Genomic DNA, 25,740 nt, shown 5'->3' on the forward strand with positions numbered 1-25,740 from the left:
TCGAAGAAGTCAACGCCAAACACTAAATTATCTTGACAAATTAAAACCAACAATGTTGGTAGTTTGATGGACATATTTGTGGACCAGCAGCTGTGTCAGTGTTTCAATAATGTTGCTAACATCATGCCAGTTCTACTCAGCACGTTCTGAAGAGGTCACGTGTTGTTCCTCCTTTTGCAGCGGTGTGTGCGGATGGTCACAACCTGTACGCAGTGGACGAAAACAAAGAGGTATGATGCTGGCATGGTCAGTTACAGGTGTATGCCGGTCACATTGTGGGACTTTTACATGTGATAATAGTACAGGATGATTTCAGCTTGCTGAACTTTGACATGTGATGACAGTAACATGCACGTGAGGCTGCCTGCAATGGATTGGAAAGTTACTAGCTTGCAAAATAAACAATGAATGATGGAATAGCTGCAAGGGAGGGAAATGGCTGAAGAAACTGTACATGATTTAATTTCAAAATATAGATAAGAACCCAATCTCTCTCTCTCTCGTCTTTCTCTCTCTCTCTCTCACTCGCTCGCGCGCAGTACTCTAACGGTATTGTGGTCGATATTAAGACTAAACACTTAACTAGCAAGCAAACTCGAATGAAAGGCTGGAAAAGATGTAATGACATATAAACATGCTTTGTTTTTCTTTCAGGAAATAAGTCATATATTTACAGATAGTAGGTAAGTACCTTGAAGCAAAATTAATTACATTTTCCTTCCTCTTTTTATTTCTTGAACTTTGAAAATTTAATTTTTCTTGCACAGTCCACAAACCACATTTTCGTCACGTGTTATTTATCGTCTGTGGCGTCTGCTTGTGTTTGATCTGTCAGTAAGGAGACAAATCTGAAAGTTTACCAAGCAGATGACTATGTCACTAAGGCGAGATATGTATTATCTCAAGGTTTTACCTGTTCACCTCTTGTGTCGCACCCTCTAACCACCACCGCCCTCCCTCTCTCTCTCCACCTGACATTTAAAGTGCGAATCTCTATCTCATTTATGGAAGAAACACCTATACCTGTGTTTTTTTTACCTCCTGTCGATGTTTTGCCTTTGTGTTGCCTTTGTCCTTCTGACGCACGTTGTGAACTCTGGCCCCATGCCGAGGTAGTGGAAGTCGTCCAGGACAAGTAACACAAAGAGACTGGGGGCTGGGGGAGGGTTGTCTACCTTAGAAGATGGAGATGCGGCGAGCCGGACCTCACTATTGAAGGAATACCTGTGTCACCTGTCTGGTTTTAATAAATCCACACTACGCAAGAACCTTCAACAACAAGTTTGTGATTTCGAGAGCTATGAGAAACCGGGGTCACGGACTTTAGGTTTGGGAATGCAGAGGGGTTCGGGAAGAGGTGTCAGTGGGTCACAGAATTGTTTCTTTCTCCTTCAGTCCTTCCTCTTCCTTCTCTCAGTTTCTTCCATTCCCTCTATTCTTTCTCTACAACTTCCATCCTTTTTCTTTCCTTCCCCGTCATTATGGAGTGACAACTCTAGTGCGCATAGAAGTAGTAACTGTGTCCTTCTTCCACAAGGAATATTTTATTTACTGAGTGTAGAATACTTTCTACAGTTCTTTACGATCACAGGCGATGACTAGATTGTGGATCCTCATATAATCTGCATCCTTTCCTTGTGACAGACTAGCTGAAGTAGTCCTCCCATCCCAACCCTCACCCAATGTCTGTCCTGTTATCATGATTCTATGCTGAGCCTTGAGTAATGTCTGATTTAAAAAAAGGAAGCTTTTAAATGAACTCTTGTTATAATCTGGTACAAAGATTGACAAATAAAGGTATTACATTAAGAATACTTTAATATTTTTTCTCAAACATTTACCAGTTGTTTCTTCCTTTAGTAGTGCTTTTTACTTTTTTACCTTGATTCTTCCAAGTTTCTATTAATGTATACCTTACTTTGATTTTGTTTATCGCTTACATTCTCATTTAACTGCTTGTTTGTATAGAAACTTACTTATCTGGCTTATTTTCTCGTGTTCGCTGACAGCGGCCAGATAGTACAGGGGCGAACTGAGAAGACGAGGTACCGAGCGACTGTGGCATCACATGTGGCCTACTCCAAGGAACCTGTGAGGTTAAAGGACTTGGCCATGGTGAGATGACAATCGTAACGAAAACATTGACTGTGCAAGTGTGCATATCTTCTCTCTTCTCTTTGTCTTCCTCTGTAACATTCTTTTTCCTTTATTTCAGGCGTCAGTCAGATATCTGCTTTATACCTTGGTGTTTTCAGCAGGACAAAAGAGGGGATAAAGCTTGAAGGTGGCGGGGGGGGGGGGGGGAAGCTGTAATGAATGTGACCAGAGTGAACGCCCATGATTCATGATCAATTTTTTTTTTTAGGCCCTTCGCCCCTCCTGGGGCATAGGCCATCGACTAATCGACTACAGTCTTAACCGTTGTCGATGTTTTGGTAGCAAGGATTTGTTTTACGGGGTAGGGGTGCTGGCCCCACGCCCAACCCTCCTCCTTTTTCAGCCGGGCTTGGGACCGTCCTTGGCGAAGGGCGGCCAGCCCTGTAAACAGATGCCACGTGCAGAGAAAGAACAGCATGCCAGAGCCGAGAAAGGAACTCAGGGCAGCTAACCTTCACTGTATTGGTGACAGGCGCTAACAGCGCTAACCGTTGCGCCACCGGGCCGCTTCATGATCAATTAAGCTTCTTGATTTGCGTCAGCGGACAATAGATCAACAGCTCCAAGTATCTTCAAACCGTCCTTTGTCCAAAATGTGGGAGCTGAGCGGCAGAAATCCCCATCACTCTTGCAACAGTGACAGTAGCAATAGCCAGACTGGACAGGACCAACACCGACAGTAGCAAAGGCTAGACTGGACAGGACCAACAGTGACAGTAGCAATAGCCAGGCTGACAATACAGAAATCCTTGCTTGTTCATACGCAGCTTTAGTAGTGTAACACGGATTCTGCTTTCTGACAGAAAAAAAAGAATACAGGCATTGGAGACGTGAGCGAACTGCTCTGAACTTTAGAGACAGTAGGCAAGATAAACGGCTGTATGCAAAGTACTGTTATCTCCCCTGCCGGCACTCAAGATTCCTGGGGGCAATAGAGTGTGGTTAGGCCATGTGACACTGTCAAGGCCCGTCTTTCTAAACACTTTTGATGGAGGCCAATACCGAGGTCGGGCTGCCTGGTGGAGCAGTTATCCACGAAAGGGTAGTATGCTGGACGCAGATGGCGCCACTGTGCTAAATACTTTTGTGAACTGCATCTGTTTAGCATTGCTGCTTCACCACCCAACGACAAGTAATGGTCAAGGGACTGAAATGAACAACATCTAGCTCTTTGAAAGAGAACTGCTGTCGTTAAACTCACAATAATCTTCGCAAAATCTGGGGATTCTGGATGGCAAAGTTTGGAAGAAGAACGAGTGGCTAAAGTGGAAGACAACATGGAATCGTTTGTTTTTTATTGTTCAGTCAAACTTCGACAGGGCTATACGCAGAATGAACACCCGTCTGCATATTTAATAGAGGGGTAGTGAATTAGAGAATTTTGTTTGTGTGTGAGAGAGAGAAAGTAATGAAAGTCTGTTGAATCCATTTTATTTTCAAATCTTGTGCTTGTGTCCTTAGAAAATATTATTTGGATTTTGCAGAAGGTCTTGTATTTTCAGAGCATGCTGTAATGTGTTTACAGGACAGGCGATTTCCCGACGGCCTTGGTGTCGGCAGCAACAGGGCGCACTCTGTGTTGGCACTCCCCATAACTGATGGCAACTGTGTTGTGCTCGGTGAGTGATCTCTCGCTGTGAAATATCACAGACCACGCACTCCCACTCACACAAGAGCACTCACTTGTCTTTCTCTCTCTCTCTTATACACACACCACCACCAACACCACACACACGTGAACTGCTAGGTGATTGTATGTTGAATCTGTTGTAGGTGCTGTAGAGTTCTACAGGTATTCCAAGTACAGCCATTTTACTGAAGAAGAAGAGGAGGTACGTAAGAATTACATCCACGAAATTTCCGGAACTTTCACATATTGTCTTTTTTTCTTTATAACATTCCTAAAATAATTGTATAATGATTCCGACACAAAGCAAATACTTCTTGTCAACAAACATTCAAATGAGTAAGGAATGCGAAGAAATATATGTTAATCAATTTTTATTTTCTTTAAAATTAGAGGTAGATAACCTCTTTGTTTACTTAAAAATTAAAAATAATGTCCTCCCGAGCTGTCCTTGATAATCAGTGTGCTGGTTTGTCGAGCACCTAACTCGAGATGCGAGTATTGTGAACCATGTTTAATCTTTATATTGTGATAAATGATTGGTCGCAATATTCTGACCTGTGGTTGGTGGCTGTATTCAGGTTGCTGTCTACATGTTTTTATGGGCCGACATGTTTGTGGCCTACATGGAGGTAACAGAACCTCTTTAATCAAGAATTTAAACAAACGGGTTTGGCCTTTAGGTTTAGAGCTGCTTTCTTGCCTTTCATATTCCTATTAACAAGCTTGCTACAATGGAGAGACTGGCTTTTTAGTGGAGCAGAATCATGCTTAGTAAGACGAGGCTTCACTTTAATAAGATTTGTAACGGAAACGCATCCTGTTAAATTTCATTTTTATTTCTTGAGAGTCTAATTCATTGCACAAATTAGTTTTAAAGAACTTGTCGAGCTCTTTTAAGCAGGCCAGAGGCTCGTTTTATGGTTCGGAAAATCACAGTTACATCCAGACATTCAGTATGAATTAAAGCGAAGAGTACACACACTCCAATATACACTATATATATATATGACATAACACAATTCTTTTATTGAAGAACTTTGAATTTAAAAAATGGCGAATTGAAGATCAAAATTAGAAATGCGGTTTGCCGTAAGTGTTGACACTCGTAAGATAAGAAGTTATTAAAAAAAGGGGGAGAGCAAGAGGGTGGGGCCAGGAAGAGTGGGAGCCATTATTTTCATCTGTTTGACCGAAGATAACAAAGCCTCACTGCTGAAGACGAGAAGATTAAAAAGAGGATAAAATATTCAGAAAAATGATTGAAAAAACACGAAGTATTTGTGACTTCTTCATTACCTTTGGACACATGTTGCCCTACCTTATACTTTATCAATGAATATTTCTGCGGAGAGCTCTATAAGGTATCGAATTCTGATGTAGTTAATGCTTATTACGAAATCTGTAAATTTCTTTAAATTGCAATAAGGCTTCCTTCTCAGCTATGTACCACAGAATTATTTATCGATACTTGTGACTAACTAGACATTGTCTCCATCACTTATGAACTTTCTCGGTAGCTACCAGGCATGTAACTTTTTCTATTCTACTCAAAATGTTTTTTTTTTAATGTACACATATAGAAGAAAATGAACTTTTCTCTTAAAACGATAAATCTGTGCTTTTTTCACAAATAATTAAAATCTTGCGTTGGTTATAAAATAATAAACAGCTGGTAACAGGTAAATAGTTATGGTTCGGGTGGTTTGTTTGTTTGTTTTTTTTTGGAAGATGCCATAATTCAGAGATGCTGGAAACAGTTCCCCTGTGAAATATGGAAATAATCTATTTTATCATGCCTCTTTATTGAATACCGAAACCATATCTCAGTAACATAATTTTCCTATTAACCCAATCGTGATTATCTTTCCCTTGCGGCTGGAGCAGGTTGCTTCTACTTTGATGGCTTTGGGCAGCACTGCTTTGTTCTATGCTGAGGTATTGCCTTTGAAAACTAAAACATTTTGCTTGGCTTCTCAACACTTTTGTCAACAGTAGCCAGACATTCATATACAGCTTTTAAATGTTGCTGGATTGTGTTTGTGAATTATTGGTGTGCAATTTTTTTTATCTCTGAGTTTTTAATCCCTGAGTTTGGACTGTATTCTGACATTTTGTTGCAAAGTATTTGAGCAGCAATACCACTTTCTATATTTATTTTTCAATATCTTGTACAAAAATAAAGTGAGTCTCTTGTCTGCGTCAGGGCGTGTTTGTATGTGTGTGTGTGTGTGAGAGGTAGAAACTATATTTGGTCGCATATTATGACAACTTGTGCAAGCCTATTAGTTTTGTGTGAAATCTTAAACTCTATATCGATGTATGAGCGTATGTTTATGGTTGAAATCTTTAATGCATTTTTTTAAAGTACATGGATGTATTTATTGAAAGCTTAAAAAGAGGTTTACTTAATCTCTCTGCACTTGCAAAAATCGTGTAGTAACTATAACTATATATGTGTTGTAATATTTTTCTCTGGCATATTTACATATATCTGTGTTAACACAATTTTCTTAAATTAGCTTTTAAATATTTATGTTTATCGTGTTTATCTACATGTTCTGTATTGTTTTTTAGATGCACAACAGCATGACAAGACAGAGAAAACTAAACGAATTTTTGCTGGCCGTTACGAAGTGAGTGTAGCTGACGAATGAAGTGAGTGAACGTCTGTGAATAGTTATTAAACAGTGTGCTTCGATAGCTACAAACAAACATACAGACAGAAATACAACCCTACATACATGTAGCCACAGAAATTGGCACAGACAGAGACACCGACACATACAGACACAGACGGACAAACATGTAGACAAACAAGACACACCGACATTTATTTGCACTATGGACACACGTACATGTAAGGCACGACTCACCTGACACACGGGTGACAAATAGGATTGCCCAGCTGTCATTTCAGGTCACATGTTATTTAGGACAATTTCACCGACAAGAAAATTACCAGATTGTTTAATTTCATGACAGCAGTCAATAAACACATAAAAACCAGCTTTGTGTACATTTATACTATCAGCTAATAAACTTTATATATATGAACATCAAAAACTCACTTCTCTGGCATGCTGGCTTTCCCTACAGGTCTGTTTTCCAGGACATTGTGAGTATGGACTCCGTCATCATGAAGATCATGGTAAGTTGACCTCCAAGAAGAAACTTGCTCTGTTATAGAAAGAAGGTGTCGGTTTGACTGGCTGTATGTATGTTTTACAGCATGTGTGTATAAATTAGAATAAGAATATTTTCCGTGTAATGTGTTGAAACTTCCAGTATCTGGACAGCTTGTAGCCATGTTTATATACTTTTCTAGTCATGTTCATCTCGCCTTCTCGTCCAATCAGAATGGTTCCCTTCGACCCAACGGCTAAAATACAAGAGCAGCTCTGTACACCTTTCCTCAAGCTTAAAAAAAATGGAGGGCGGGTGTTTTCGGCCTCAGAACACGTTTTATGATAGAAAATGATAGATATGTGTACGAACACTCATCCAATCTTAGTCATACTTTTAAAAATGTATGTATGTATTTTATATGCTCGTGAAAAGGACCACATTTTTTATTGAAATACTCACCATTTGATGTTCAGGTTTGCACCGTCATTTTGATTTGCATTGTTCCTTTTTTTTTTAACCTTGTTTCTGTATATTCGTTAGGGAGCGTGTTCTAGACGTTTCTAAAGCAGCCTTACTGAGCTTTTCAAACAACTTTGTTTGCCTAGTATCTAAGTTATTTTACTAGTTGCTGATCTTTTCTGTTGCCTGACACAGAATTATGCTCAGAAACTGGTCAGTGCTGACCGTGCCTCCTTATTTCTCCTTGACCACAAGTCCAGAGAGCTGTACGCACGCATTTTCGACGTGGGTAGCGCTCAGGGCTTTGTCTCAGACGAGCGCCAGCACAAGGAGATAAGGTGCGAAACGTTTGGCCAAACTGAGGGCAAAGGGCAAAGGCCAATCTTCTTGTAGTTGACATTCACTTGTCCCAAGTGCTGTTTCACTGTGGCATCATTTTTTAGTTGTGATGGCATCTTTTCTTCCATTTTAAAGCCTCACAAAGCCTCAATATTTTTGTCGTAGTGTAGAAATTTCCTAGGACCCTATTTGTTTACATTATAAATCCTAGACAGTTTGGACAATACTTTCCGCATATTTGCATTTTATTTTGGCATTCACTTCTTATCCATGGTGTTCCCAGCTAGGACAGCTAGGTAGGTAATGCGCAACTCCAAGCTACAGTACATCGCCTTTCCTTAGCTAGGAAAACTATAATTATTGTGAATTTAATTACAATAAAAGTCTAGCTTTACACATTGTTTAAATAGAGAGTTTTATTCATCTTTCGCCAATTTTCCACGGTGTTCTTTTTGATGTATCTGGAAGCAAATAATATTTCAATCAATAATAATAATGCACTTAGGTTATCAATAATAATAATGCACTTAGGTTCTAGCTAGGAACTACTCACCACGAACAACATGCCCGCACGCAAAGTAGTCAATCTGTTAAATATATTCTTCAGCTCTTCATAAACTGACAAGGAGGTTGGCCTTTGCCTTTGGCATGAGCTCAAGTGTTCAGAAGCTTTTTAGTGATGCTTTTATTTCTCATCTGTACTCATGTTTAATGTTTCCGCGCTGGTTATTTTTTCTGCTTTGTGTTAGTGGGGAGGATTGTTTTATTATCTCTCCTTCTTTTTTGTTTATCAACCCCTCTTTATAGCTTGCACTTTGTTCTAGAAATAAAATTGCTTGGTGCTTTGAACCAGACATCAGCAAGTCGAACGTATACTAATCGTCAAACTTTTACGCTTAGTCTTACACACACACACATAACACACGCCCACGCCCACACACACAAACACACACAAACATGTCCCTCACCCACGCATTTGTGGCTTACTTTTGTTTTTTGTTTTTTTCGTTGTCTCACCGCATTTTTTTTAGTGTGTGCTGAGCTGAATGCTTTTTGGAGCACAATAATCCTCTTTTAGCTGCAGCTTCCAGCGCCTCACTTGATTATCTTTGCTTCATCACCGCGCTGCCTGATCAGAAGGAAGAATAACTCTTACATTAACACCTGCTGGCATATTCAATGCTTTCACAAATCACATGTCTCTGTGTCTTTGTCTCTTTTGCTGACCTCACTGACCTCGTGACCCGGAAGAACTTTGCTAAAACTCTCGTGAATGCTGACCGCGCTTCCCTCTTTATGGTGGACGCTCTCTCCAAAGAGCTTTATGCCAGGATTTTTGACACGGGAGCAGAGGGCGAAACGCACGTGAAGCAGGAAATAAGGTATCACGTGACGTGGGGTGGCGTCACTTGCTGAACTAGATTCTTGAAATCTTCAGAAGGAAGATGATAATACTTGATCGCCTGCCAGTCGTTAAGACACCACAAAGTACCCCTAAGAGTTCTCAAAAGCCTTCAGAATTTCCCATCCAACACCCGGGAAACTGTGTTAGTAATAAGGCTACTATCATGCAGAAAGGCACAGCTGCTCACAGAAAGGCACAGCTGCTCACCGGAAGTCATGCTTTGAGGCACATTACATAGTCGCTGAGTCTCGGGTGTTTTGTGGTGGCTTGCGATGACACGCTGAGCGCCAGTATTACATTTTTCTTCTCACACAATAACGAAAACAATGACAACTACATTTTCTTTGTCAGTTGTATGTGTGAGTGTGTTTCTCTCCCTTTCCCGTACTTCCTCTGTCTCATCTTTGTCCTTAATGAAGAGAAATTGGTTTGTCTGTACACCGTCTGTCCGAGTTATCCACGCTTCGCTTTCTCCATGCTTTAGATTATGCTTATGTCAGCAGAAATAAGCCATTGTACAAATACAAACTTTTTAATGTATTAAAATAAGATTGTGTCTTTTTCTACATTGAAAATGGACTTAAACACTTCCATTTTTTATTTTGGCCAGCAAACGCTAAAGATATGTTACATGTATGTCGTTTCTATGCTATTTTTACATTATTTGTATGTAAATTGTATGGCTTTTAAACTTTTAAAATAAGTTGTTTTTTAACCCTGATCTGAATGCAAGATATTACCTTTGTGTTTTGGAAACGTAAGGAATAAAATGCTTGCCATAAGTCGCCGAAGAATGTATGTCTAAGAGTGGCCGAGTTAATGAAGTTTCTTACCGATGTACAAATATTGTCAGGTTTCCCATGGATAAGGGAGTGGCAGGCCATGTGGCATCAACAGGAGAGGTTCTGAACATCAAAGACGCCTACAGTGACAACAGGTTCAACAGGTACGAGACGCAGACTTCACAGAAACTCTAATGCTACCTCCATGGCTGCTTATTATATATTGTATACCTACACGATTACACGTGACAAAAATGCTGCTCGCCTCATGCTCCACACAACTTTTATTCTTTCCCCATGGCTATACGCTATCTTTACTTTCCTCTAGAAGACAAAAAGTTGTTGATTTGATTCAAACAGATTATGGGTTATTACATGAACAGTTTTGAAGTTAGAAGACAAAAAGCTAGGATTCAAAGAAAGTATCTGACTTACAAGTGAAGTTTGCTTGTGACCAGGGATGTGGACCTCCAGACCGGCTATCGAACACAGACCATCCTCTGCATGCCTATCTACATCCGGGGCAGGTCAGTGATATACGATCTTTGGGAATAAAAATTATTCCGAAAGTTACTATCTGTTGTTTGGTTGTCTTAACACTCTGAGGAAACGACGATAAATAAAATTATGGACGATGACGAGGAGGACAATTTTGTGACTGTGTTGATGAAGATGATGATGGATAACACCATGTGCTTTGCAGCATCATCGGCGTGGTGCAGATGGTCAACAAGTTGTCGGGATCTTTCACTCGCAATGACGAAGAAGCCTTCGAGACTTTCGCCATCTACTGCGGGCTGGCTCTCCACCACGCAAAGGTCAGTCTCTCCTTTGACCCATGAACTCATTCTAGCAACATGAATATCTACAAAACTGCAAGTAACACGATCTTAGAAGTGTTTGTTAATCTATTTAATATCATACTACAAACTGGAGAGGTGGCAATACAATTGTCCTTTGATGTACCCCTTTTCTAATGTCGATGTAGCCGTATTTTCGTGACAAAGTATCTTTTGTTCTAGTTTCGATGTGCCCGTGTTCCAGTGTCGATGTACACGTGTTCTAGTGTTGAAGTACCCGCTTTCTAGTTTTGTAGTCCCTGTGCTCACAACATTATTTTTACTGCAGTTGTACGACAAAGTACGACGGTCCGAACAGAAATACCGGGTGGCCTTGGAGGTGCTGTCCTACCACAGCCAGTGCACGGAACAAGAACTGAACGCTCTGAAGGCTGAGCCTATTCCAGACAACATCCCCAGCATAACAGAGTAGGTCTTGTGCTTCTCTTTTTCTTTGTATTCCTTTATCCATCTGTCTTCATTCGTCTCTTCGTATAACTCAATTCCTCTGGCTCCTCCAATCCGGAAATAACTTCCTTCCTCCCATCTGCTACTTCTGTTTCATTTCTTGCTACATTTTTAGTGTGTATATGTTGTGCACTGTGTATATTTCTACATGTGTCTGGATATTTGTTTTCAGTTACACTTTTTCACCGTGGTCTGTGGAGGACAATAAGAAGCCGCTGCAAGTGCTGTATATGCTCCGAGACCTCTTCAGTCCTATGAGGTAGGTTTAGTGTTGTGACATCCCGCGCAACACAAGAGGATGTCCCAGTGAAATAATTATTAATACTCCTCTAATCATGGCCTGATTCCTACACGCCTACAACTCTGTCCTCTGTTTGGACTTATTCCTATATATACATCGTCTTATAAATCAAGTGACTGTGTGATTTGTTTACTAGATAAAGTTTATCACAGAGGATTGGGTGTGATGTTGTGATAACATGACGTGTATCATCTTCACAAAGTATACCAAAGTTTATAAAAAGAAGCATCTATTATTATAATTTGCATTCACTTATTGTTATTACTGCCAGTACATTGGAGAGGCTGCGGCTGTTAGATGAGTTACAGCAGAAGACAAGAGGAAAAAAGTTATACTGATGCTGAGCCTCTTACTGGAAATTCTCGTCTTTTCTCACGAGATTTGCCTGTTGATGTTATACTGTTTTGTTTTGGTTTTTTTTACTTCAAATGGTCTTTGATTGAATCAATTAGATCATCTTTCCCAGGGGTGGGCAATTTTTTTTTTTTGGCGGACCGGTCTCAAAATTCTATGTGGCAGGCCGGTAAAATACCAAAATCCCAGGCCAACAAACCTAGTGATAATGTAATGGACCACAAATGAGTACAACAAATAATGCCTTTGTCTTATTGTGTAAAGTGAAGCTGTTTGAATTCACTCAAAATAAAATTTTAAAACCAGCCTTTCCTTTGAAGGCAGCCGACTACATTAAACGTGTCAGCCGTGTTGTTTGTTATCTTGTCTGTGTTCGAATGTCACGGACTGCCAATGTCTAACGCTGTTCTACTTGATAAATTAAATTTTAATCAAATGAACCTAGGCGGAATATGCAAAAACGAAAACAAGTGCATTTCACTTTTTAGCAGGCAGGCCGGTCGAAAGACCACATTCGCCTCACGGGACTTAATTTGCACCCCTCTGAATTCTACCCGCATTAAAATTTCGGTTGCGGTTGGACACTGGAGTTCCTGTTTCAAATACACGCCCTTGTAGCTGTTTAAAATTTTGAATAATTGTTTGCCCAGATTATGTTACTGTCAATACATTTTCTTCTTAAGTATTTTTAATATAAACATCATTTATTGCTTAGTATTTTAACTAAATTGTTCTTCCAAAATACCGTTACTGTAAACAAATTTTCTTCCTAAGTACTTTTATTTTCAAATGAAATGCATTCTTTATTTTTTTAACTTAAACAAATTTTGTTTTAAAATGTGGTTAAGTGTCCCTCTTTTACTCGTGGATTGCAAACGACATATTCTTTGATGTGTTGTTGTCATCGCTGTTGTTACTGTCGCCGATCTGGCTTTGATACTTTTTCATTCTTTTCCGATGCCTTTGTATTGCAATATAGTCGCCTGATATCGGTATCTGACGGTGTAATTATTGCACATAACAGGATTTATGAGTCATGTGGTGTGCATTTTGTTATAAGGCCCTGTTAAAGGACCCTGCTAGAGGGACCCTGTCAAGAACAATATTGTCCATATCTGTTGGAATAACAGTTTGCACAACCTTCGCTAAAACATCATGTCCCAGTGGGCGAGAAAGAAACTTGGGAACAATAATAATGTTTGCCAACAGCTGCAACCAGAAAGGTTGTTTTGTCCATTTAGACAGTTATAGAGCTGATAAAGGCCACATCAAAGGACCTAATGTATTCTGACAAAGTTATCCCAAGAGAGGAGCAAGCCTACAAACACGTTGCACACTGTTAACCTTGTTTTTCTATTTCTGTTTTTGTCATTTCCTTGTTGTTTGTTGTTTTGTTCTGTCGTTAAGAGCATGCCCACGCTTGACGTCATCGCCCCTCCTACACGTGGAGCAAATGTATCTGCCGGATATGGCCCAGAGGTCAGCTCCACTTTGTCGAGATCATGTGCACTGTGTTTCCATGGGGATCTAATCGCACCTGACTTGCCAGCTTTTGTCCTCTTCTTTCTCATTATCTGTCCTTGTGTGTTTACATCCTATTTTTCAAGGGACTATACCCCTGTACCACTCCAGGATGAATATTGAGGACGCTAGTACGTTTATGGTACTCAATCCTGATCATAAAGGTATATTTTTAGGAAGCGGGAGGTTGAGGAAAAGAAAGATGGAAGAAGAAGAAATAAAGTGAAAAAGCTGTGATAACAAAAGGTGTTGATCTGGGTGTTCAGTCCAACATCTCTGCTGACATCCTTTGCCTTTTTACTTTCAGACGGAATGGCGTAGAGCTAGTGTTAGTGTTCATGAATAATCCGTATGCGTACAATGTGAGCGTTCATACGTCCACAGCCTGACTGCTCTCTGCAGTCATTTGCGGAAAAGATTTTGTGTTTTTGTGTTGCTGGTATCGTACTCGCTCCGACAGCCATAACTGCTTTCTGTTCCTTAGTCTAACAGCTTGTTTGGCTCATTAGGTGGTGTCAACGTGTTTGATGGCTGCAAGCAGGCCGTTACACTCCCGAAGTTCTTATCGTCATCAATTTTTATTTATTTTTTTTTTTTTTTGGAGTGGGGAGTAGTTTTGGAAACCGACTGTTGCTTGATATGGTGGATGTGGCACTGGTAATGGTGGAGAATGATTTTTCAAGTATCATTCATATGAACTTTTGCGAGTTTGATAAAATCCACTTACAGACCAGTGGAATCGGTAGTTTCACTTCTTCCTTCCCTTTTTAACTTATCTCCCCTGCATGACTTACAGTGGTAATTTCTTGTATTATTCCTGTCTTTTTTTGCAGAACATCTAATCGAGAACAAAGGTATCCTGGACTAAATGATGGCTTGCCTTCAATGACTGTCTAATATGAGAAAGTCTTAAAGACTTATTTTACTTACCTGGCCTCGTCTTGAGGTCCTCAGTAAACAGTCTGCTGTGTAACCTTTCAAACACGACCCTCACCTTGTTGTTCGCTTTCTTAGCTACTGCGCAGTTGTAGATTCTCCGGTCGTCGGCGTATTCTCAGTGTTTGCTGTCGTCTGCTTTCGATTTTTTTTATTTATTCATATATATTTTTGGGACGTGTGTGTACTTCTGTTGACACTGTCTAGACATTTAGGTATTCTGGTTTCCTTTCTTTTATTGACATTCACGACTTGTTCGTTTCTGCTCGTAAAGCATCAGTTAATAATAGTATTAGCCAGATATAGTTTAACCTGAATTTGCTTTCATTATTCTACTAATGTTAGACGGTGTATAACTATAGTTCCTGGTAGCACAGAATTACTGTGAAATCGCTTGTTGGACTACATATTCTACTACCAAACCTTTATTTGATGCAGTGTAGTAGTTTCCTACATAATTCCATTGTGCTGCCAATTCAAGCAACGTTTATTTTAATGATTTACATCTAGAATTATTTCATTTTGCTAATATCTACTGATATGACTGTGTGATTTTCACTTTGCTTCTTTTAGAGGCAGACAAATAATAAAGGTGTTTGTTCCAACATTTTTTGGGGGTTTTTTTTTGGTATCAATATTTTCCAATATCCATTTGTCTATGTATCTATGATAACCATGTCACAAATCTTTAATTTCTACTTAGCTTTCATGGGATCTATGTTATTAAATAAAATGTCTTAAAAGACTTTTATAAACAATTTTAATACAAATGATAAGATATTCATTAACGGTGTATAGCGGTAATAAATATTTTTGTGCTGCACTTCACTGATTTCGACAAAAGCTAAGAAACAAAGCCAGTGATAATATTATATGGAGTCAGAGGTGAGATAAGAGTTTACATCCGGGCAACAGGTTGTGACTGGGAAATGAGTTGTAAACCAGAAAATGCATCAATACTGCAAAGATGAAACTGGGAAGGTTCAAATCTGAAGAAGTGAAATTGTTTTAAAAAGAAATAGTGATTTGGGGATCAAGAACTTACCACGTGAATGTCACCATTTGTACCTTGGTGTGAAGCTGATGCCAAGATATTACTGTAGTGTCATATTCGAGGACTGAGACCGGAAACGACCGACCGTTTAGCCGCGCCATGTAGTTTTGCTGGGTGTATGTGGCGAATGTGTGAAGTGTGCGCGTGAGGTCACGCCGCACGTTTTTCATCCTGCATGTCTGACGTCAGCGTTGGTTGCAGGTTCGACACCACGGACCTGATGCGCTTCACGTTGACAGTGAGGAAGAACTACCGCAATGTACCCTACCATAACTGGGTGCACGCCTTCTCCGTGGCGCACTCCATGTACACCGTGGTCAAGACCTGTCAGCACCAGCTCACGCACCTAGAGGTGAGCGTCTCCTTAGTCCATCACACCCATCATTATCGATCTGCTTCCTGACTTTAATATAATCATGTTTTGAATATTAGTCTCTAGTTACATTCAAGAAGACTGAACATTGAATGTAAAAAATCCATCATCATTTTTAAGTGAGAGACGAAAATTGTCATTGTCATTGCTTGAAACGACTTAAAGGGTGACCATCTCTAATTCAAGACAAGAAACGGTCAGACTTGCCATATCATTTGGCTTTTCTTTTAGAAGGTAAAAACCTCATTTTGGAAGCTGGAAATGTTTATTATTCAGACTGTCAGATGAAAATGGTCATCAGGGAGTAGAGGTGAGAGGTCGGGGAAAACTGAAGGAGGCAGGTATGGGATAAAGGTTAAGGGGGAAAAGCTATTCAGATTAAAAATTCGATTTTATACCATGAATATATTTTTGCAGTGCCTGGCCCTCTTCGTGGCCTGTCTGTGCCATGACCTTGACCATCGAGGCAAAACCAACGCTTTCATGGTCAAGAGTGCTACCCCTTTGGCTGCTGTCTACTCCACGTCAACGATGGAGCATCACCACTTCAACCAGACGGTCACCATCTTGCAGGTACTTTTTTGTTTGTCAGTTTTCTTCTCAATGACTTGATGTTCATTGCCATATACCCCGCTTGAAGCTGCCACGAAAAACAGACGATAATAATCAGTGCTGCAACAGCAATATGTTTTGTGATACTTTTTCTCTCTTTCTAGCAATTTTCGCCGAGCACTCGGGTTAGCCTTTAACTTTCTGTAACTGTTTTCTGTGACACACTTCCCGAACCTGTTTTGCTGAGTATTGTTTCTTTGTGTGCCTACATTATTACCTTCCTTTATCTACCTTTTTGTCCTCACACACGCAAAGATGTTTGCTACAGACACATTAAACTAACAACAGGGTATTGAGTAAAGACTGCACGCACAACATATCGTCAATGTTGTACATACAGCAGTCAGTCTACTTGCAACAGTATGAGACTGCTTAGTGCACCAAAGTTTGTTAAAATATTTCGTGATAATACTATTATTTTTTATATGTTTCTTGTCTTTTTTTCAGCACGAGGGTCACAACATCTTCAAGCACCTTACATCGGATGAGTATAAGAAGGTCAGGAACCGCCATTAGATCAGCATGGGGTAATAGTGAACGCAAGAGGAAATGGTTTTGATTTAAGAGTCGCTGAAAAACTCCATTAGACCTTCTTGAAACTTCTTTCCGATAGTGAAGCTAATGACGTCATAGACGACATTTTGGTGACGAGTGCATTTTTAAAACCGTCCGTCAGCCAACGAGTGTTGACGTCACATGTTCACACACTGTTTTATCTTTGTAGGTGCTTAGTGACATCAGACACTGTATCCTGGCAACGGATCTGGCTTTGTTTTTTCCCAACCGCGCACGGCTCAAAGACATCGTCGCTAAACAAGGTTTTTCCTGGAATGCCGATGAACACAGGTAGGTCCTGAAACCGAGTAAAGCTTCATCGTACCGAACTCTGTGTGTGTGTGTGTGTGAAAATAATACATTATTTGTATTTGTACACAACTATTTTCAGGTTTGTCTACTTGTGTATGCCAGATAACATACTTTTACAGGAAGAGAAAAACATTAAAAAGCATAAACACTCGTTAGCCATTCATTTGTTATTTACATTCAAGAACTCATTAAACGTTACTAAACAGTCCTTGGTCATACACAAACACTCCTATGTCTTTTATTTTCCGTTCCCTTTTCTTTCTTTTATTTTTTGCAAACACTCGTTTGTTGTATATTTTTTGTACATAATTCATTTTTTCACGTATAAACAGTTGTTTGTCTTACATGCTCAATTGTCGTACAAAAATCATGCATAAATGCTGTTGTGGTTGTGGTTATGTATGCAGCTGTGCTCTTGTCAAGACATATTTGTGATCGCCTGTATGTCTCCATTGACGCCCTGTTTCCCACACACCCCGAAAAATACACATGCTGCTCAACTTAGCCATTGTTTGGCATCCAGTGTTCACAGGTGTTGATGGGTTTGGAAGCTCCCCAAGATTTTATTTTTATTTTCCTTCTTGAGGTCCTTTCCCTTAATCCACCTTAACTATCTCTTCAAAACCATTATTTTCGAATTTCACTTGGCAGATATAAGAATAGGCAGATCTTTTCAACATGACAGGGTCTCAGATGCTCCCGACACACTTTCTTAAAAAATGTCCCTGACCTTTGCATTTCATCCAGTGACCTGTACATCGGTCCAAAAGATCAAGGAGCCATTGGAAATTATGACCGTTGCACTCAAGGGCTGTAGAAGCTACCCTCTCTCTCATTCTCGAACACTTTCATGAAAGATTTCTTGCTGAGATTGTCATTGACAATAATGAAGTCTTCTTCGCTCGAAAGAAAATGAAGGGTGGACAGGAGGTTACTCATCCCCTCTCTCCATCTAGTTGTAGGACTGTGGTTGCGCGCTCAGCTGTCGTACACATCACATTTAACCAGAAAAGCCAATTCATCTACCCATCCTTCCATCCATTCTAATCTGCCTCCTCCTCCCACCCATTCCCCACACCTCTGACCAAAGCCTGTGTGTTAGTCTGCCTGTATGGATGTATATGTTATGTTATCTGTGTTGTTGTGTCGTTGCTGTGCCTGTCTGCAGTCTTGCTAGCAGAGAGCTGTGAGATTCCACCTGGTGTCTCTCGGTGACATTGACATTTGACATTTGCGGTATCTTCCATCTGTGGGCGATGCCCGTTGTGCAGGCAGCTCTTACGTGCCATTACAATGACTGCGTGCGACCTGTGCGCCATGACTAAATCCTGGCACGTGCAGATCGAGACGGTCAAGGTCATCTACGCAGAGTTCTATGAGCAGGTGACTGGCAGTGCCCTTTGTCAGGAACATGTGGACAATGTGATCAGTCTTTCTCCAGACTTCTGATTTCGTTTCACCGATTTTTCTTCTGATTGTTGTTGCGGCTTCTCTTTCTCTCTGTTTCTTTATGTTTGGTCATTCGACATGTGGCGTGTTCCTGGACTGCTTTCTTTGCGCACCTTGTTCGGTTAATCAGCCAACATACTTCTTGCTTTGTACTTTTTTCAGGAGGTGTATAAGATGCTTAAGTATTTACAGTTTTACTTGTCTGTTAAAACCCACTCAAAACAATGTGCAAAATTATGTTTCTTTGGCGTGCGCGTTGTTGTGGAAAAATACAATACACTAAACTGGGCCTGTTGTCAAGGACAATACGATACATAAAAGTGTGCTTGATAATGGAAAATGTGATATAATACACTTTGCCTTTTGTCAGAGTTAATTAAAGGCTGACTGATTGCTTGTCCTTACTGCATGAGAACAATCACATTATCTTCATTTAGAGAATAATAAAATTACAGTTCGGTTCAGAACTTGTCCACTTAATAATAATAATAATAATAATAATAATAATAATAATAATAATAATAATGTCTAACACAAGGCCCAGTAATTCGTATTTATACTCAGTTCACGAAAGTAAAGACTATTTGTGTTTAGTTCTGGCACCTGGCGGTCCATCTTAACCTTTTTTCTCTTGTTATTGTAAAAAAAACTGTGCTTGCTTCAGTGTAGATCGTGATGCCGCTTTTTTGTGTCCTCACGTGGTTGTGCTTTTCCTTAGGGACTTGCTTATGGGCATCTCAATGACCGCTTGTGATCTGTGTGCAATGTACAAGCCCTGGCGAACCCAGCTCGACCTCGTCTATGTCATAATGGAGGAGTTTTGGCAACAGGTAACGAAGTCCTTTGAGATATTTCCATCCAGCAAGACTGGACAGACATAGCAGTACTTGTGCAGTTAGCAGAACAAGGGAGAGGACATTTGTAGATAGAGAACTAAGCATTTGGAATTTTAGAGCATGACACGTGACCATCTGCAACTTGCTATGTCGGTCAATACGAGATCCTGAGGGAACACTTACATCCTCTTAGTTAGCAATGTAGGAAGGCGATGGCATAGACTAATGAATAGTCATGAATTAATTACCAACTCTTTTGGTGAGAGCGAAGTAAAAGCATTCTTTAAAGTTTCCAGTTCAGTTCCCAAATGAATATTTGAAACAAGCGAGAGTTGGGGAAAGGGAAATAATATCGTTTAGGTTTACAACAGCAAAAATATGTTGCACTTCGTGTGAATGGTTATTTTGTTTGCTGGCAAGTTATACATCGTTTTACTTGCTCTCAGTATGTGGTGGATATGCAATAACTCTTCTGTTTTTCTGCATGATGTCCCTTTTTTTTTATAGATAAGAATGTCTTGGGGAGATTTCGTAGTCACGTGATCATTGCGTGGGTCAGTTCCAGTGTCAATGTCACATTGCCCATAATATAGGAGCTTTACCTCTTATAAATTTGTTTGGTTAAAAACAGCTTTGCAGATTTTAATATTTTTAATCAGGTTTTGTGAGTTGTAGCAATCTGTGCTTTGTTGAACTGACTTTCAGACTTGTATTTATTTGAAAATGTTGTTGCCTTCTCCCATGCAATACAGAAACTTAATTACTTACACTTATTTATTTGGTGTCGATGGCGACTTTTCTCTACTGTGATCTGGTGTGCTTCATGATGTTGAAAACTTCAGTTGCTTTAGCTCTTGTTTTAATCCCTGTGGTGTGAACAAGTGTGCCAGGAGAAGGATTCGTGTGATGACAGGTCGTGGTAGTTAAAACATGGAAATGTGTCATGAAAAAGACTTCCATCTGCCTCTTTCTTACTGAAAATGGTATTGACATTGTATGATGATTAAACATTCGAGCCATAAAGACATCAGCTTACAATACCTTGCATGCCAGTTAGCCATATGTTGCAGTGTTGTTGAGAGCTGAACTGAACCCTACTTTAACCCCCGCTCCCAGGCTTGTTAATGTTAGGCTGTTCCGGTAGCTTGACATACTTCTGGTGTTCTCTTAGTGTTTGACGTTGCTGTGGCAACAGCATTAGTGATGCGCTCGTCTTTTGTTGCCAGGGTGACGAGGAGAAGCTGAAGGGTATGACCCCCATGGCGATGATGGACAGGGACAAAAAAGACGAACTGCCGCAGCTGGAGGTGTGGATGCGTGGGTGTTGATGGATTAATGGCTGATGGGAGAATAGTGGATGAATAATTAAGGTTTGGGGATGAGAAGGGCGGGGAAATCATCGTTAACATTTGTTGTACACGTCATACCGTTCATATTGCTTAGTTGCTTGCTGGGATATGGCGCTGTGTAAGTTAACTATATTGTGATCATGTCAACTAGACGGTGAAATGACACTGTCGATGGGGGAAGGAAAGAACTTATAATGATTCTTCTGGTTCCAGGTGGGTTTTATTACCAGTATTTGCTTACCCTGTTACGAGCTGCTGGGAAATGTCCTGCCTGAAACACACCCCATGCTGGAGGGAGTCAGGTAAGCCTGTAAGGACACACGAGTGTATACTACAGACACGAGAACACACAGCTGTAGACATATACATGCACAACGTGCAGCACTGCATAAAGGGACACTGATAAACAAAAGGGTGCCTCTTACCCGAGATCTTTTAGAGAGAGAAACAAATACAAGCATTCTTGCGCACACACACACACACACAAGAGCGCGCGTTTGATCGCATATCTACAAAGACCCACGTGCCGGCATACATACACCAGACCAGACAGGTGAACATGTGCTTCACTCGCACAAACTGTCTCATTTTTCTCGTATTCGCAGACACCACCTTCCACGGTCCTCATCACTTCTATTTGTGTCCGACTGCTAGGCGGGCTGATCATCAGGCCCAGACAAGATAAATGTCGAATCAGTTGACGACTGAAGCACTCTTTGTTTTTAATGATCTAGGGCTGGGAATACCGAGTGATCAGTAGTACCAAGGTGGGGAAATATGAAGAGTAATATAAAATGATGAGGGGATATACCGAATAATGGTATGGCGAATAAGGAGGGAATATAATGAGGGGTGGAGAATACGGTGATACCAGATTCTTGTACACACATTTTTTGTTCTCGTCCACAACAGAGAAAACCTAAGCCACTGGGAGGAGCTTGCCAAACAACAAAAGCACCCGGAAGATTTGCTGGACACTGTTTCTTCTCAGAAAAACGGTCTCAAAATGGGAAAAGACCTGGGCGAAAGCTACCCCGCCAAGGTGAAGCCCATGGAGCACGACAGTGACGACAGTAAAAACGTGGATGATATAGACAACAAACTCAATGTCACGGGGCACACGGATGAACAAGATTCGACATTTGCGACAGAGGGTAAAGTGAGTCCTACGGGACAATCCTGAGAAGTTATTACGTTTTGTGTCACGTGTGTCACGTGTCCTTCCGTGATAAAGTTCGATACGTGATGAACTAAATGAACTTTAGGTGGTGCCTGGACCGCTGTAACGTCACGCTTGTACCACGCGATGCTTTTCTATGGAAGCTGTTATGGCGAGACCTCGGCTTTCATTTATTTCGCTGTGGTAGTGACGTGTACTCATCCTGCACATCCGTTTGCAGTGTCCGTCACGAAATTGTCACACAAACTAACCCTGGAATAAACAAAAAGCCTGAAATCAAGAAGAACTGAGGAATTGTTTCAAATTACAAACTAGGCTTTCTACACTTCTGATCGTTTTGAAGTGACTGGAGCGTGTACAGGGTGTGTCAATAGAAGGGATTTGTCTCCTCTTAAGACGGTAACAAAATTCAGAAAAAATGGAACCTTTGCACTCTGTCAAAGCGTTGAAAGTGTAGAAACGCGCCATTTAACGAGAGCTTTAGGGTGCACATATATAGCTAATAGGAGAGAGAATTAGCAGTTTATCAAAGTGCAACTTTTACACAAAGGAAGCTTTAATGTAAAGCATCTTTGAGGATACCGCCAACTCTGGAGAAGTGAGCAATTCTGTCACAGTGTAGTCAGCAACTTTGATAGACAAGTGTGCATGTCTGCTTTAGAAACGTGTGCATTTCTATCTGAGAGAAGTGTACTTCTTTCTTAGACATTTTAGAGTGGGCGCAATGCCGGTTAACATGAAACCGAAAGAAAAAGCAGGATAAACAATAGCTTGAAGATCCTCTTCCTTGTGTAAATACGTCAGGAGATAACCTTTATTTCCTCGACAAATAAGACATTTGCGAGCTATTACAGGCAATTACACGCTGAGTTTTTCAGCAGAGAAAAACCTAGGTGGACGCTAAAGAAAGTCAGGAATGAAAGACGCACTGACACCATGGTATGATTTACAATGGTTTCCTCGACCTTTCGTCATCTTTTTTCAGCTGTATGACCTATTGCTAGGGAAGTGATTAAGGCCTGCCAGTACCCGCTGCTCTCATTTGTTGGGTTCAGTCATCACTGTGTCACTGCTAGTCGTGTGTCTTGGTTGGTTCGCCACAAGGCTTTCTGTTGTCATGGTAACCATGTGCAAAGATATTTACATTCTTGGACTACTTTTGAGCCAAAGGCTGCAGTGGCTTGTTTTAGTTTGCTAGCGTTGTGCTCACCCAGCGTTTATTTGCATTCTTTTGTTTATAGTCCTCTTGTCCATAGTATTTTTAACACTTCCTAATTAAATAAAATCTGATCCGCTGCGCCGCTACTACACACACCGCAGTGTAGCGGCATCCATTCTTGCTTTCCCAAAGATCATGAAGACTTAATGGGAAAACAGCAACAAACAAAACAGAAAATAAATTATTTAATAAAACAGTATGAACGTCTACATTTGCCAGATTTACATATGAATACAGCCAGTCGGTCGCCGAGTCGAGAGCAAAGTTCTGGTGATTTGTTGTCATGGACACAATATGTGACAAAGACACACGTGTAAGGCAAATTTAGGACTGAAGTCACAGTCTACGCATACTTGTGTATTGTATTTCGGGGATATGAAAAATTATGAGACATACACACAAGCCTCAGAATCATTGTCAGAAAGTTACCGGTGTTTGTTTTCCATTCACTGACTTTTGTGATCCCGATAGTTCTGTTGTGTCTGTTCAACGATTGGTTTTGTAATCATTGTGTCTGTTCAGTACTACAGGTATTATAGATTAGTGTCCACACTATAAAACAGCACTACGCCGAAGCTGCCACACGGGTGCTGTTACCTGTAATTTGTGTGATGTTATATGTGTTAGGTGTCTACAATACTTTCTAAACCCTGTATCTGACTGGTTACTTCTACAGTGACGTGAAAACAATCCATTAGAACGAACTCACTTGAACGTTTATTTTACTGATTGTTTTGAATGTTGATGAGACTCGCTTTTTACTCGAGGAAATGTGTGTGTGAAAAGCAAGATGAATGAAATTTTGAAAGTAAAGATGTACACACACCAGATGCGGTAGTGGTAAAGTGAGGATAAGGCATTGCCCTAGGGCAACATGGGGAATGACAGGACAAGAGTTCTGTTTCCGAAGTTATAAAGAGGTGGCCAGACCCCACAGATGTTTTACTCCTGGAGCCGCAGTTCTAAAGCGGTAGAAAGATGTTCTGAAGTAAAGAAACAAAGTAATATTTGCTAGATGTGGGCATAGCATTGAAACTATTGAAGACGCTTGTCATTGAGTTCCCCATTTTGCCCTGGGCAAGCGACTTACCCTCGACTTAACTGCGGTCCCAATAGAGTTTGTGTGGCTATGTACAAATGCGCACGAGAAAGGTAAGAGAAAAGCAGTTAATCGTGGACAGCGGGGAGAAAGTGTAAGTGGGGAGGGCTGGGTGGGGGGGGGGGCCTGAAGAGAGCGAGGGAAAGAAAAATAAGCAGAAAGGAGGGATGGGGAGGGTGTACTTAGTTGCCTGCTTGTCCCTTGTATCCTGTCTCACCCATATCGATCAGAGGACTCTGCCAAACACACAAACACATCTATCCACAAGACTGATGATGTCAAGAAAGCTCTCGCGAAGCCTGATTTATTAGGTTTGGGCCAGTGTTGCTGCAAATGTTGCTGATTAGTCTTGGCCAGATCATTGCGCTGGATAGCAATGAGTGTCAGGTCTTGCCGAAGTCTTTTGTTTAAACATGTGACCAGATCAGACAAATAGTCTCTTGTATAGCTATTCCTCTTGTATATCTACAATGCAAGTAATAAATATTTTATATTCTTCTGGTTGTGTTGCAGCGAATAGATCTTTTAATATTATTTTGCTTTTTTCAGAATCATACACTAGCTTGTGTTTCCAAGCGTCAGGCAATAGTTCTGGCCAAATATGCGATTAAAAAGTAAATAAAAATACAAATGAATTGCGTGAAAGTTGTTTCCGTGTTCGCTCTGCTTGACACAAGTCGTGCGTGTTGTTTTTGTTGTTGCTGTTTTTATTTTATTACACACTTTCCTTTAACTCGTCCAAGAAGTATGAAATTTTCACTAGTTACTCATCTTTGTTAACAAAGCAATAGTAAATCATTTCCACCAGTCCACAATAGTAAAATATTTTTTTAATAAATTTTTTTTTTTTTTTGTGCCCGAGACCTGTTAGGCCGAATCAGGGGAAATAGGTAACTGCTGCTCTAAGACTAGTAAGCTATAGTTATCTCCCCTAGTTCGGCCTGTAAGAAGGCAATAAAACAACAATTAAGTAAAACGAAAAAAAATCGATAATAAAATTCCAAAAGACGAGTTTAAAATAAGGTAAGTAAAAAAAGTTTTAAAAAAAATACTTTTATTTAAAATATAGTGAAAAGGGTAAAATATTATTTTTCTTAGATCTCTGGATTTTTAATACTGTATATATAATCTTAAAATGTTTGAAGGGCACTCTTAGAAACACTGAAAAAAATAATGCTATATTATGAAATGGTTTATTTTTTAAACTTCAGTCGAAGCTTATAAGTTCAACTATGTGAGGCTTTATTCCAAAATCAGCCGTTTCATTTTTCTGGGCAAAAAAATAAAAATAAAAAAATATAAATCGCTTCCTTAACAACACGACAACCTGCGCGATGTTAGTTCATCTGACTCGTAGCATCAAGAAAAAAAAAGTTGACCTCGGG

At 40.2% G+C, this 25,740-nt stretch overlaps 1 protein-coding gene across 11 annotated transcripts in view; it reads left to right on the forward strand.

Moving 5' to 3' along the window:
* The window catches only part of LOC112573579 (probable 3',5'-cyclic phosphodiesterase pde-5), a 55,688-nt gene extending 30,693 nt beyond the window's left edge, over positions 1 to 24,995 (forward strand). For 7 of the 11 annotated variants that reach the window (XM_025254071.1, XM_025254070.1, XM_025254072.1 and 4 more), the window contains 23 exons: positions 181 to 230; positions 655 to 683; positions 2,010 to 2,115; positions 3,683 to 3,776; positions 3,931 to 3,989; positions 4,366 to 4,416; positions 6,362 to 6,420; positions 6,884 to 6,935; positions 7,568 to 7,710; positions 9,970 to 10,062; positions 10,357 to 10,425; positions 10,602 to 10,716; positions 11,027 to 11,166; positions 11,378 to 11,464; positions 14,215 to 14,235; positions 15,573 to 15,723; positions 16,162 to 16,317; positions 16,804 to 16,854; positions 17,081 to 17,202; positions 19,391 to 19,502; positions 20,735 to 20,815; positions 21,071 to 21,159; positions 21,770 to 24,995. In XM_025254071.1, coding sequence (XP_025109856.1) covers positions 181 to 230; positions 655 to 683; positions 2,010 to 2,115; positions 3,683 to 3,776; positions 3,931 to 3,989; positions 4,366 to 4,416; positions 6,362 to 6,420; positions 6,884 to 6,935; positions 7,568 to 7,710; positions 9,970 to 10,062; positions 10,357 to 10,425; positions 10,602 to 10,716; positions 11,027 to 11,166; positions 11,378 to 11,464; positions 14,215 to 14,235; positions 15,573 to 15,723; positions 16,162 to 16,317; positions 16,804 to 16,854; positions 17,081 to 17,202; positions 19,391 to 19,502; positions 20,735 to 20,815; positions 21,071 to 21,159; positions 21,770 to 22,040 — 2,201 coding nt within the window. In that variant the 3' untranslated portion in view covers positions 22,041 to 24,995. Of the gene's footprint in view, positions 1 to 180; positions 231 to 654; positions 684 to 2,009; positions 2,116 to 3,682; positions 3,777 to 3,930; positions 3,990 to 4,365; positions 4,417 to 5,671; positions 5,723 to 6,361; positions 6,421 to 6,883; positions 6,936 to 7,567; positions 7,711 to 8,962; positions 9,094 to 9,969; positions 10,063 to 10,356; positions 10,426 to 10,601; positions 10,717 to 11,026; positions 11,167 to 11,377; positions 11,465 to 14,214; positions 14,236 to 15,572; positions 15,724 to 16,161; positions 16,318 to 16,803; positions 16,855 to 17,080; positions 17,203 to 18,494; positions 18,607 to 19,390; positions 19,503 to 20,734; positions 20,816 to 21,070; positions 21,160 to 21,769 lie in introns of those variants that run through there. The other 4 variants (XM_025254074.1, XM_025254073.1, XR_003101259.1 and 1 more) reach the window with 4 other exon arrangements.
* Positions 24,996 to 25,740: the final 745 nt, after the last annotated feature.

Source organism: Pomacea canaliculata, linkage group LG10 (genome assembly GCF_003073045.1).
Source record: "Pomacea canaliculata isolate SZHN2017 linkage group LG10, ASM307304v1, whole genome shotgun sequence".
In the NCBI taxonomy this organism is placed as follows: Eukaryota; Metazoa; Mollusca; class Gastropoda; order Architaenioglossa; family Ampullariidae; genus Pomacea; species Pomacea canaliculata.